This window comes from Acomys russatus, chromosome 14 (assembly GCF_903995435.1).
Source record: "Acomys russatus chromosome 14, mAcoRus1.1, whole genome shotgun sequence".
Lineage (NCBI taxonomy): Eukaryota > Metazoa > Chordata > Mammalia > Rodentia > Muridae > Acomys > Acomys russatus.
The window spans coordinates 46,249,902-46,262,779 of record NC_067150.1 but is presented as its reverse complement, the minus strand read 5'-3'; the positions used below and the strand labels follow the sequence as shown (position 1 = coordinate 46,262,779).

The window sequence follows — 12,878 nt, the reverse complement described above, 5'->3', positions numbered from 1 at the left end:
CAAACCTTTGATATGCTGCCCTTTGGCACTTATTCAGAACATAGCATTCTGTCCCTCATCCCCAAAGGCTTTCGTCCATCTCATAATTTGTTTTTGCAAGAGTTCCCAAAGTCTTAGCCGCTTCAGAATACTTCAGTAGTCCGGGTCAAAGGTGTTCAAGACTCGTGGGAAACTCAGCTGAGAAGCTGTACAAAGTAAAAAGATTATGAATGCCCAGGATACAATCACACAAGGTCAACATTCCTGCCCCACGAGGGAGCACAGGTGTGCAGACAGGGTCAGATCAAAGCAAGACTGAAATGAAGCAAGGCAAACACACACACATCCAAGTCGGCACATCTGGCATGCACAGTAAGCAAGGCAAACACATCTAAGCCAGCACATCTGGCACGCACAGTGGCAGCATGTGAAATCCTGAGGGCTCAGGCAGTCCTGCACCTGCACACTCACTGACCACAACCCCTGTGCCCACACCAGGGCCGGCTGCACTCACCTCCGGCAGCTTCCCTTGGCAGGGACTCCACACTTCTGTCACCTCTTTCTTGCTGGACTCTCCATTATAGCTTCAACGTCACTCTCATGTTTCCAACACATCACCAGCTTGAGAGCTGCTGACTTCTGAAATCTTTGTGGAGTCCTCCACGACTCCACAACTCTTGCCTTTTGCATGTCTATAAAACTGGCATTATGTGGATGATGCTGACGATTTCTGCCCACAGCATAGGCTGTACAGGGCCTGCCTGAGCCGCAGCTGCAGTGCCTCCGAGAGAGTTGAGAGCAACATTTTCTAGAGTGCCCTGTGGAAGGAGGTTGTTCTGGGTCTCTTTAGGAAACATGTCTGAGTCCTTTGAGCCTACAACAGATGGGGGTCTCAATAATTCTTGAAGTACCTTCTATTTTTTTTTTTGTATCCTAGTGCCAAGTACTTGACCTCACTTTTTTTTGTTGTTTTTTTGTTTTGTTTTTGTTTTTTGAGACAGAGTTTTTCTGTGTAGCCTTGGCTGTCCTAGACTCGCTTTGTAGACCAGGCTGGCCTCAAACTCACAGTGATCCACCTGCCTCTGCCTCCTGAGTGCTGGGGCCAAAGGCGTGCGCCACCACCGCCTGGCTTTTGACTTCACTTTTACTCATTGAGAATTTCATGCCTATTTTGACCGTATTCACCCCCACCCCCTCTTACCTCTTCCCAGATCCACCCTCCCTTCCTGGCCCATTCACTTTGTGTCCTTTAAAAATAATAAAGAAATACATTTATCAAGACCAATTTGTGTTGCCCAACCATTCTTGGGTATGTGGCTCCCGACTGGAGTGTGGCCAGCTCACCAGGAGCTACTCTTTTAGACAGACCTGACTCTAGATCGATCGCGACAGCTAGCCACTGCCAGCAGTAGCTCAGCTAGGAAAAGGCCTCCATGCCTAACTTTCTTTCTTTCTTTCTTTCTTTTTTTTGAGACAGGGTTTCTCTTGTAGTCCTGGCTGTCCTGGACTCACTTTATAGACCAGGCCGGCCTCGAACTCACGGCGATCTGCCTGCCTCTGCCTCCTGAGTGTTGGGCTTAAAGGTGTGTACCACCACCGCCCAGCCCAACTTTCCTTTATGTTGAGATTTTCTCTGTCTTGGGCTTGCACTGGTCTTACACATGCCACCACAGCTGCTGTGAGCTCAAAGGTGTGGCTGCCCTCCGGGAGAAACTTTGTAATCACCCATCACAGCTCGTACACTCTTTCCACCCCTCTTCTGAAGTGATCCCTGAGCCTCGGGAGGAAAGGCTGTGGCGTATTATGTCCCACTGAGGCCTGCTTATCGCGCTACATCATGGCCAGACGTTAATCAGCACCTACCGCAGACAAAAGGCTCTCGGATGAGAAGTTAGGTGCATTGACCTGCGGGATAACAGGAGGTCACTAGGTGTCAGTGTAATCATTGTCCATTTAGCAGAACAGTAATATGCTCTCCCCCTAAAGCCTGTGACCTGGTAGTAATAGGTTCTTGGCCTGCGGATGATGGCAGGTATGGGTTTTACCTTGTGAGTCAGGATTTAAATTCAATCAGGAAGTGGCTGTGTACTCCCATGATGCTCACAGGGCGAGTCTTGCCAGGCAATCATTACTGCAGTTCGTAAGGTTCACAGCCGGGTGAGGCTCAGGGTTACTTTTCTCCTCTGGTAGCATGCACCGCACCTTCCAGCACTGTGAAAGCTATCCAGGAGGGATGGCCTTTCCAAGCCAGTACCAGCTTGATCCTCCCAACGCTGCAAGACTCAGGTATGTAGTACTTCAGAAATAGGGCCTTTCTCTCAAATTCTGGAGGGTGGCCAGAGCATCGGTAATCCTCTGGGGTCTCTCGTCCTACAGAAGTGCGTGTTAGGCCATGTTTACACACCCTAGGCTTTCCCTAGCCCATTTCTTCAAACTCATCCAGATTCTTTCTACGTATCAACTTGAAAGGCTTCAGAGCTACCCAATCACTTCCCATCACAAGAACTATCCTGTGTGTGGCTGTTTCCCCCAGACTGAAACACCCCTTCCCAGGACAAGGGGGAAGCTCACCAGACTCAGGTTCACCCCTGCGTTTATGAAAACAGCAACCAGTTGCTGGGGAAGAGGAAACTTCATGGGTGCTGGTACCTGCGAGTTGCCCAGGGAACCCCATGACGCAGCTTTTATAAGTTGTTACCCAGGCTAGAGTGGGTAACAATATCCCAAGTCATCTTTGACACTGTAAGAAACCCCTCCCCCATGATCCTATAAGCAGCCACAGTAAACACATTGCTTTTCCAAGCTGGACTCAGGCATGAATTGTTTCTTTGTTCTAGTCCTACCCTTCTTTTATTGAGGGTGACTAAAAGTAGACTCCTCAGGAAAAGTCATACCACAGATTTGGGGTACCAACATTCTATTAGCTTTATGTTACTGTAGGAAAATACTTGAGACAGTCAACTTACTCAAGAGAGAGCTCTGTTGTCGCTCACACTTATGGAGGCTTTAGTCCATGACTGGTTGGTCCATTGCTTTGAGGTCCGTGGTAAGACAGTATATGACAGTGGACAGGTAAGACAGTGGAGCAAAGCTGTCTACCTCATGGTGGACGGGAAGCAAAAGGAAGAGCTAGTCTCCATACCCTCTTCAAGGGGGCACCCTGGGGAACTAACTTTCTCCTGCTAGAGCGTACTCCTAAAGATTCCACTGCCTCTCAAAGCCACGTGACCAATGCTCTCCACAGATGAGCCTTCAAGGGACATTAACTAAACTACAGTACAGACTCTCACTCACTCTAACACCAGGAAACACAATAAAATAACACCCAACAGAGTCCATCCTGCCTTCCAAAGAATACTGACCTGAATTTAAGCTGTTGATATGTTGTCAATAAGTGAGGATTTTGTTAACTCAACAGCTAAGAGTTCTAAATCAAAATAAGGTGAGTCGGGGCACTTGGAATGAAGTTTAACTGCTTTACCCATGATACATTACACTGTACTGATGATGTTATTCCTAGTAATAGGCCAGAACTGGACTATACCCAAAACATTTAGCTCTAAGGTTGACAACTGTAACTGAACCACTATAAGATGTAATAATGCTTCATTAACTCAGGACAATTTCTGTTTGTTTGGCTTTTGAGACAGGGTCTCATACTGTAACCCAGGCTGACCTAGAACTCACAGCCATTCCCCTGCCCCTGCCTCCTGAAAGTAGACATACAAGTGTGAGACTCCATATCCTGCTCAGCATACACCTTTAAACTAAAGATGGTTTTCCTACAGAATTATGAAGACAGAGCCAGGCCATCCCATTTTGAGAGACGGGATCTGTGCAACTGCAGCATGTTATACTAGGATCAAGGATAAATGGTGTACATAAATAGCTCTATTACCTAGAGAATGTGGACAAGGGCACTGAAGTCACCACAAAGAATATGCCACTATAGGGCTGGAGAGATGGCTCAGCTGTTAAAGGTTAGACTCACAACCAAAAATATAAGAATATGCCACTGTATGCCTGCAGGAGTTACCTATTGTATGTTTACAGTGGAAGATAAGCTATGAAGTTAGTTAACACAAATGCCCATTCCATATAAATATATAAAGAATAAAGTGGACTTAAGGAGTTACTAGTCACCATTTTTTGCTTATTAAAAATGTTGGTAAGCCGGGCAATGGTGACACATGCCTTTAATCCCAGCACTTGTGAGGCAGAGGCAGGCAGATCTCTGTAAATCAGCGGCCAGCCTGGTCTACAAAGCAAGTATAGGATAGCCAAGACTACACAGAGAAACCCTGCTTCAGAAGAAGAAAGTGGAGAAAGAGGAGGAGGAGGAAGGATAGGAGGAGGAGGAGAGGGGGAGGAGGGGGAGAAGATGAACATCATCTTAAGTATGGTGGTTTGGCTCTCATAGACTTGTAGATTTGAATGCTTGATCACCAGGGAGTGGCACTACTAGGAGGTGTGGCCTTCTTGGAGGAAGTGTGTCACTGGGGGGGGTGGTACTACTAGGAGGTGTGGCCTTCTTGGAGGAAGTGTGTCACTGGGGGGGTGGTACTACTAGGAGGTGTGGCCTTCTTGGAGGAAGTGTGTCACTGGGGGGGTGGTACTACTAGGAGGTGTGGCCTTCTTGGAGGAAGTGTGTCACTGGGGGGGTGGTACTACTAGGAGGTGTGGCCTTCTTGGAGGAAGTGTGTCACTGGGGGGGGGTGGTACTACTAGGAGGTGTGGCCTTCTTGGAGGAAGTGTGTCACTGGGGGGGTGGGCTTGGAGGTTTCAGAAACTCAAGTCAGGCCCAGTGGCTCATCCTCTCTTCCTGCTGCCTGACATCTAGATGCAGCTCCTTCTCTAACGCCCTGTCTGCCTGTGTGCTGCCATACATCCAGCTACAATGACAATGAACTACACCTGCGAATCTGTAAGCCAGCACCAATGAAATGTTTTCCTTTGTAAGAGTTACTGGCCATAGTGCCTCTCTGTGGCAAAAGAACATTAACTGACAATAAGTTATTATTAAACCAAGTAATTGGCCTACTTCATGTAGAAGTATGATGCATTGCACATCAGTGAATACAGAACAGAGAAAATTTTAAAGTACATATATTAGCTGGGCATGGGGGAGCACACCTGTAGTCCCAGCTACTTAGGAGGCTTTGGACCCATTCTAAAAAATAAAAACCACACAAATACATGCTTTTACTAAATTTGGAAAAAGTTTTAAGCGGTTTTCAAATGTAGTTGCATTTTCCAGCACTCCCAGGATGAACTTCATCCCTGGTTGTAAGTTAGCAGGATTTGCCAGGATGCGAGTGAGCGAGCATCAGGCTTCGCCAGCAGCGCAGGAGGGCGATGCTCTGTTGCTGCTTGTGTCATCACTTCAGCTCTAGTGGGCAACAGTGAGTCAAGGTTAGAAGTTACTAATCTGTTACGGGGTAAATAATGTCACCTTTTCATACTTGCATGCATGCCCTAAGAGATGCATGACTGCTAACTCAGTTCACAGTGTAAATTCTTGATTTCACTTAATTGTATTTCCAATGTGAACTGGGACTATTATATTGGCCCATTTATAAATGACAGGAACAAAAAGCCCTAGAGTCCCAATGATTGAGACCAGAAGAAAAGTCCACAGAAACATCCGATCAAGAACTTGGGCTATGAATTTCCAATCTTCAACAACCTGTTAAAAAAAATTAAACACATATATCAAAGCTGTATACTTGGAGGAGGAGGGAGGGTTGCAACAGGGTTTTTCTGTGTAGCCTTAGCTATCCTGGAACTCACTCTAAGAACCAGGCTGACCTTGAACACAGAAATCTACCTGCCTCTGCTGGGATTAAAAGCGTGTGCCACCACTAGCAGCTGTATACACATGTTAAGGTAAAAATCAGAGAGATAATCATTTGCTGCCTCCAAAGTGTAAATGAACCTGTGCCCAGGTCTCTAAGACCGACTAGTATAATTTATTAAATTCCACCCTAAATTTAAATTCTAAATTACTAGCTAACAAATATCTTTACCTTTTAAAGATTTCATTAATAGCTTTTTAAGATTTCTTTAATAGCTTAAATCCTTATGATAATTTAATTACACTACCATAGAATACTACAGTCGACAAACATTAGTCTGTTAGACGTGAACTGAACACAGTGGTGCATGCACGTAGCCACCTGGAAGACTGAAGCAGGGGGACCAGACAGATGTTCAAGGCCAGCACTTCAAAACAACAACAGAAGTGATGCAAATTTGTAACCTGGACACAGTGGTGTTTGCTATAATCCCAGCATCCAAGGAGCTGAAGTACACGGATTAAGAGTTCCAGACTAGCCTGAGCTATACAGTAAAACATCTTTTTAAAAAGTGTGTATGCATGGTGGGGGCGGGGGTGGGGGCAGGGGACTGTTGGCATAGTGGTGCGTGTTTTTAATCCCAAAAGGAGAATTTCTGTGAGTTTGAAGCCAGCCTGGTCTACATACCAAGTTCCAGGCTAGCCAAGGCTACAAAATGACTGTCTCAAAAACAAAAAACAAAAAACCAGGAAGGAGGGGAGGAAGGGAAAAGAAAGGAAGGAGGAAGAGAGAAGAAAGAAAGGGAGGATAAAGGAGGATTACGTAAAATATTCATTAAAAATTAGAATTTAAATCATCTTAATGGGATCTTTAGGTGTAAATTCAGTTATAAAATATTAATATTTATAACTTTAAAAATATATAATAAAAATGAAACATACTGACAACTGAAAATTTGAATTTTGAAAAAAAAAAAAGTTCAACACTATAAGTTGGTAAAACACATGCCCAATTTCTGCATTTCAACTATCAGTTAACCTCAACAAGCCAACCTAAACTTACTTTTTGTATAAGGCTTTAAGCAAATTTTGCTTTAAGCACATTAGGTACTATTGCCGCTTCATATGAAAACCTTAAGGTATAAACAAAGCACAAGAGAACACTTTACCCCTTTTCTTTGTTCTATCTATTTTCTTTACATTTACGAGACATAGTCTCCCTATGCAGCGTGATGACCTTGACCTTGCTAAGTAGCCCAAGATAGACTCTAACTTTCAATCCTCCTGCCTCAGCTCCTGAATGGCAGGATTATAGGCATGAACCTTACTCTTTTCAGTTTCGCTAATATTGTTTTGTAAAGAAGGCACAAAAAGATGTTTTCCTAGGACAGTATCTTGGTTATACTTTTAAGGCCTATATTAGGCTCATCTTTAAAAAAATTTTTAAAAACCCAAACTTTTGACACATTATAATGTCAAAACCTAAACCAGTAAGTTATTCCAGAGCCAAAGAACCCTGGCAATATTAATATCCCTTCAAGCTGCTCTGCGGAAATGGAATGGTGAGGTTTGTGTAGACGCCCCGGCTTGCATGGGTTCTTACGGAAACAAATTCAATACTCGCCACAGACCTCGCGGACACCGTTCTCCTTCGCGACGTGCCTCGAGATGTAGCGGATACAACCGAGCGCGGCCTCCAAAGTGTTCCTAGATTTAGGTCCACTCCCGTTCTCAGTTTCCTCTCTCTGAGCCAAGTACCTGTCTGCATGACTTCTCATGCAAAGCAGCTTGGGAAGCTTGTGAAGAAATATCTTACGGACCCAAGGCGCCATAGCATTGTGTGTTGAGGAAGAGCGGTGGTGGATGTTGATGGCAAAGACAGTCACCATAATGGACAGTGTCACGAAGATCATGGTGAACACCAAGTATTCTCCGATCAGAGGTATGACTTTGGAAGACGAGGGTATGATCTCTTCGATGACCAGAAGGAAGACGGTGAGAGAGACGAGCACTGAGGTGCACAGGCTGATCTTCTCCCCTTCGTTTGAGGGGAGGTAGAAGACCACCACAGTCAGAAATGAGAGCCCGATGCAGGGTATAATAAGAAATAAGGTGTAAAAGAGAGGCAGCCGCTTAATCACAAAGGAGTACGTGACGGAAGGGTACCAGCAGCAGCTGTCCGTCCTGTTTCCTTTGCTCCCCGCTGCGCTCACGATTTCCCATTCTCCATTGTCGAAAAAATCTGTTCTGTCCACATCTTGGTCCTCCAGGATTATATCAACCTGGGATCCGTCATACGTCCAAGAGCCAAATTTCATGGAACAGTTTTGGAGATCAAATGGAAAAAACGTAACATCTATAGTACAAGAACTTTTGTAGTTTGCTGGCTGTGTCCAGGTGACCGTGCCATTGTACCTGACAACCGTTTTCGTACTGGCCCCTTCAAAACGTCCGTCTGCACTAAAAGAAACATGCAATAACGGTGCCAAAATTAAACAACCCAGGCACACACACATAAGCCTAACATAAAAGAAAGTAAGTCTGAAATGACTATCTGCCCGAATGCCTGCTCCACCTAGGGGGACCATGGTCTCTGGACATCTTCCTGACACGTAATCATTCTGCTGGAACTGAACCTGTTTTTCCCTTGTCCTGTGAGATGGGCAAATTCATGTTTCTCAAAATGTTGAAACGACTTCACTTTACATACAAATAGAATCAGGCTGTGTATATAATGGGCATGCAGTGAAGCAGAGCCTGAATCCACATTCCTAAACTTCCTCCTCCATCAAAATAACAGGTGATCTCTACTCTAAGAGGAGAAGAGTATTTGCACCAGGCGGGGCACACCTGGGCCTCTCTGTGGTGGAGAGGCACGGCTGCAGGCTGGAGACCCATCACCTGTGATTCCTTCACAGGAGGCTCACGTACTTTTGGAACAGTACTGTGTAATGTCACTAAAAATGTTTTCGATACAGAGCAGCCAATGTGCAGGGAGGTGCCTCATGCTACTACTGCTTTTTAAAAAGCTTTGTTCCTTTCATACTGATACGGAAGTTAAAGGTTTTAAACGGTTATTTTTGCACAGTGTTTTCTCTGTCCTCATGTCAAAGCCTTTGTGCAAACAGGGCAGAGCGCCTTCAGTTATGAGAGTAAGAGGATGTGCAGGAAGCTGCCTCGTGTTACCTTCTCCATCCTTCCATACTGAGGAACACGGAAGTAAAAGGTTTCAAAAGATCATTTTCGCATAACATTTGCTCTAAAAAGCCTTGGTGCAAATAAGCCAGGGTGCTATAGGGTAAATGCAAACTCGCACATTTACTCTGAGATGGGCCTGGGAGGGGCAGTGTGGAGGGGACTACAGCTGGTAACTGACAATCATATTCAAAACACACTGAAGTAGGCTGCCCGTACACAGGCTAAAAATTAATCCCAAACTCCTCACCATGGGAACGTAGATTGTGCTGTCGTGACAACTTACATAATATTAGAACGTAAGTCATTTACGTAATGTTGGAAGTCCATGTTGGATATAAACTGTAACTTGAACTAAAAAACAAATCCCCCACCCAAACCTGGAAGTCTGACTTGAATAAGTGGGGACCTGGGGAGGCCACAATGTCTTGGGGTGAAACCTTACTCTACCATATGAGAGCTCTGTGGCCACAGTGCAACCACCTTAAGCCCATGGAGGTTGAGTGACACCCAGCACTTAAGATTGCTGGGAGCACACCGCCACGCATACAGGCAGTCTACCGTGTGTGTAAGCGAATCCCAACCGTTCCCTCACCCCACCTTCCTTATTCCTTTCCATGTTTGCCAAGTCTTTTTTTTTTCTCATTTCAGAAATCAGATAACAACTTCTATGATTAAAAAAGAAATAACACACCAAAAAAGGCAAAGGCCCCACACACCCATGAAAGAAACAGGCATGAATTCAACCCATTTGATTTCACAGCTAAAAAGTTCACAGATGAGAGGGGGAAAAAATTACTAGTGCCTAGTAGCAATACACGTTTTCTTTTGGAAATATAAAGTAATATTTAGAATATAACTTACTTGTCAAACAAAACGATGTCTGGGATCCACAGAGAGTCTGAAGGGACACGTATAACTTTTATTCCACCATAGTCATCAGGGCTCCATCTTAATTTTACATCTATCCATTCCTTTAAAAGGAGACATTCACTTCCATTTCAATCGATAAGTAATAGAACAAGTTTAAACTATACTTTGTCATACCCAGAAGCTGTAGGCGTGAATCCTTTCTGCTCCTAATTCAGAAACCTTTCTCAACTAATAACGGCCTGCTCCTCTGTGCCACGACTCCAGCCGTGGTCCTGAGGAGGCACAGCCGAGGGCCCATGTTGATGTATCCATGGTTTTCTATGCAGTTCCTTGGTTCCCACCAGCTGACAAAAACTGACCTCAGAGCCATGGGACTGATTCTCCTTCCCAGCTGTACTGTGCCCGGGTTTATTGGCAGGGGAGTTAGGTTTATTACACACCCCATACAGTTGAGCACTTTGTCCAGTGCCCGGCAGAAAAAGTTCTGTGACCCGATCAAGCTAAGGAATGAACTGCAGATGCAGCTCAGCAGCAGACCCGACAGGCATCCTCCAGGTCCTAGGCTCAATCTCTAGCACAGCAAACATACAGTCACCAACCTGCCTTCTCTAAGTTTGGAATCAGGGAACCGGTGATAGGTACAAATAATCAGAGAGAGACAGAGAAAGAATAGGCAATAAGAAACACTCAATAGTAGCGGGAGGCATACGTATGGTGGCCCAGAATTAAAAAGTCCTTCATGGGGGCTGGAGAGATGGCTCAGAGGTTAAGAGCACTGTCTTTTCTTCCAAAGGTCCTGAGTCCAATTCAGAGCAACCACATGGTGGCTCACAACCATCTATGATGAAATCTGATGCCCTCTTCTGGCCTGCAGGCATTATATGCAAGAAGAACACTGTATACATAATAAATAAATAAATCTTAAAAAAAAAAAAAACTTATTACAAAGGGATGGCTATGGGAAGCATGCTGGAGGAGGAGGGTGACAAAGGAAGGACAGATGGACACGGTTAATGCATGGTGTATGCATGTATGAAAAGATCACAGTGAGTCCCAATAAAAGGTAGTTAGCATGTTAATAATTATAATAAAATAATAATTAGTTGCAATCTTATCCTTCTCTGTTGCACTCAAATTAAAAGCCAAAATCCTGGGGCTAGGCAGATGGCTCAGTGATTAAGAGTACTTGCTGCTCTTGGAGAATAGTAGAGTCCAGTTCCCAGCATCCACATAGCTGCTTATAACCCTCTGTAATGCCAGTTTCAGAGGATGCAACGCCCTCTTCTGGCCTCCTTGAGCATCACATGTACATGTGCACTTATATGCATGCAGACTAAACATTCATACACAAATTTTTAAACTCCTTTTAAAAAATAACAACTAAAAGTCCAAATCCTTGCAGAGCCCTATAAGCTGCTAAGTCTACTGGCTTCTCATTGCTCCTGTGACCCCATGACCACACCCCTCCCCCTGTCCACACCCCCCCACCCCTCCCTGTGCCCACACCCCTCCCCCTGTCCACACCCCTTCCCCCTGTCCACACCCCTCCCCCTGTCCACACCCCTCCCCCTGTCCACACCTTTCCCCCTATCCACACCCCTCCCCCTGTCCACACCCCTCCCCCTGTCCACACCCCTTCCCCCCTCTTGTCCACACCCCCCTCCCGTGTCCACACTCCTCCCCCTGTCCACACCCCTCCCCCTGTCCACACCCCTCCCCCTGTCCACACTCCTCCCCATGTCCACACCCCTTCCCCTGTCCACACCTCTCCCCATGTCCCCACCCCTCCCCATGGCTCACACCACCCGCTATGGCTCACAACCCTCCAGTCACACTGGTTTCCTTACTAGATGTAACCCAGCCTCCAGGCCTTCTACTTGCTGGTCCCTCTTCCTAGAACACTCTTGTCCCCTAGGTGCTCATAAGGCTAGCCTCATCCCTCCTGAGACTTTGTACAAATGTTGCCTTTTCACTCACATTTTTTGTGGTTTGTTTGGGTGTTTTGCTTTTGTTTGTTTTTGTTTACGAAGAACAGTCTCCAACACTCTCTCCATCCTCTAACCCATGTGACCCTCTCTCAGGCTGCTGACAGGCATAGTGACATACACCTGTGACCCTGGAGCTTAGGAGAATGAAGATGGAAGACTGGAGAATTTAAGGTCAGCCATGGATACCTAACAAGACCCTGGTTCAAAACAAATACACACACGCATAATGAATACAATGACTCCATCTACTCTCATCTTTGTGCACCTGACGGTCCACAGAGCCCACACACCCCACACGCCCATGCTCCTTTGTGCCTATAATAAGGAGTGGTGCCAGCTGCAAGCTGACTGCCTGACTGAATGTTATACACACCTGTTTCAACCAGACGTTTGTTGTCATTAGTTGGTTTTTCTCATCCTATTAAAAAAAAAAAAAGCAAGATTAATTGTTTCTGTTACATAAGCAATAATTCTGAGAGTTTGTCCATTTGTGGCAGTCGCTGTTAGGCCTTCACTGCTAAACCTGTCCAGTTTTCTGAGTTCTAACTCAGAAAAGTGTAACCTCCCTGTTCCCTTTCTATTTCTTCTTTGAATATCAGCCAAAACCCCAAGTATACCTTCCTGGACACTGGCTTTCTCACTCTTTTTCTGAAGACCCTACCCACTTTCTGTGGCTGCTTGCTTGCAGATCTCCACTGCTGACCCTAACTCAAAAGGCATGGCTCCTTCCCGAACCTACTGAGAATTACAGCTTGCCTGCTGAGTGTCTGTCTGTCTCTGTCTCCCTCCCTCCATCCCCCTCTCTGTCCCCTCCCTCCCAATCTTTAACAATGTGGTCCTTAAGCTTAAAAAAAAAAAGAATCCGTACATTTCAACACAAACGGCCCCTGGATATAAAGTGAGCCGTCTGCTAATTAGCCTGGTTCTCTAGAAGGTAAGATGATCTATTATCCCTCTAAGCATTCGTAGTTCAGTAAGCTTCCCTAAAGCACACCACTGGAGAGTCTATGATTAGTTTTCATGATCTCAACTGCTACATTTGTTCAAAT

The 12,878-nt window shown here is 45.4% G+C and overlaps 1 protein-coding gene across 1 annotated transcript in view; it reads right to left on the bottom strand.

Annotated features, from left to right (window-relative positions):
• Nucleotides 1-5,368: 5,368 nt before the first annotated feature.
• The window catches only part of Chrna5 (cholinergic receptor nicotinic alpha 5 subunit), a 30,067-nt gene continuing 22,557 nt past the window's right edge, over nt 5,369-12,878 (bottom strand). The window contains exons 6-9 of the mRNA XM_051155733.1: nt 12,203-12,247; nt 9,833-9,942; nt 7,405-8,233; nt 5,369-5,665 (exon numbers count right to left, since the gene is read on the bottom strand). Coding sequence (XP_051011690.1) covers nt 5,504-5,665; nt 7,405-8,233; nt 9,833-9,942; nt 12,203-12,247 — 1,146 coding nt within the window. The 3' untranslated portion in view covers nt 5,369-5,503. The remainder of the gene's footprint in view (nt 5,666-7,404; nt 8,234-9,832; nt 9,943-12,202; nt 12,248-12,878) is intronic.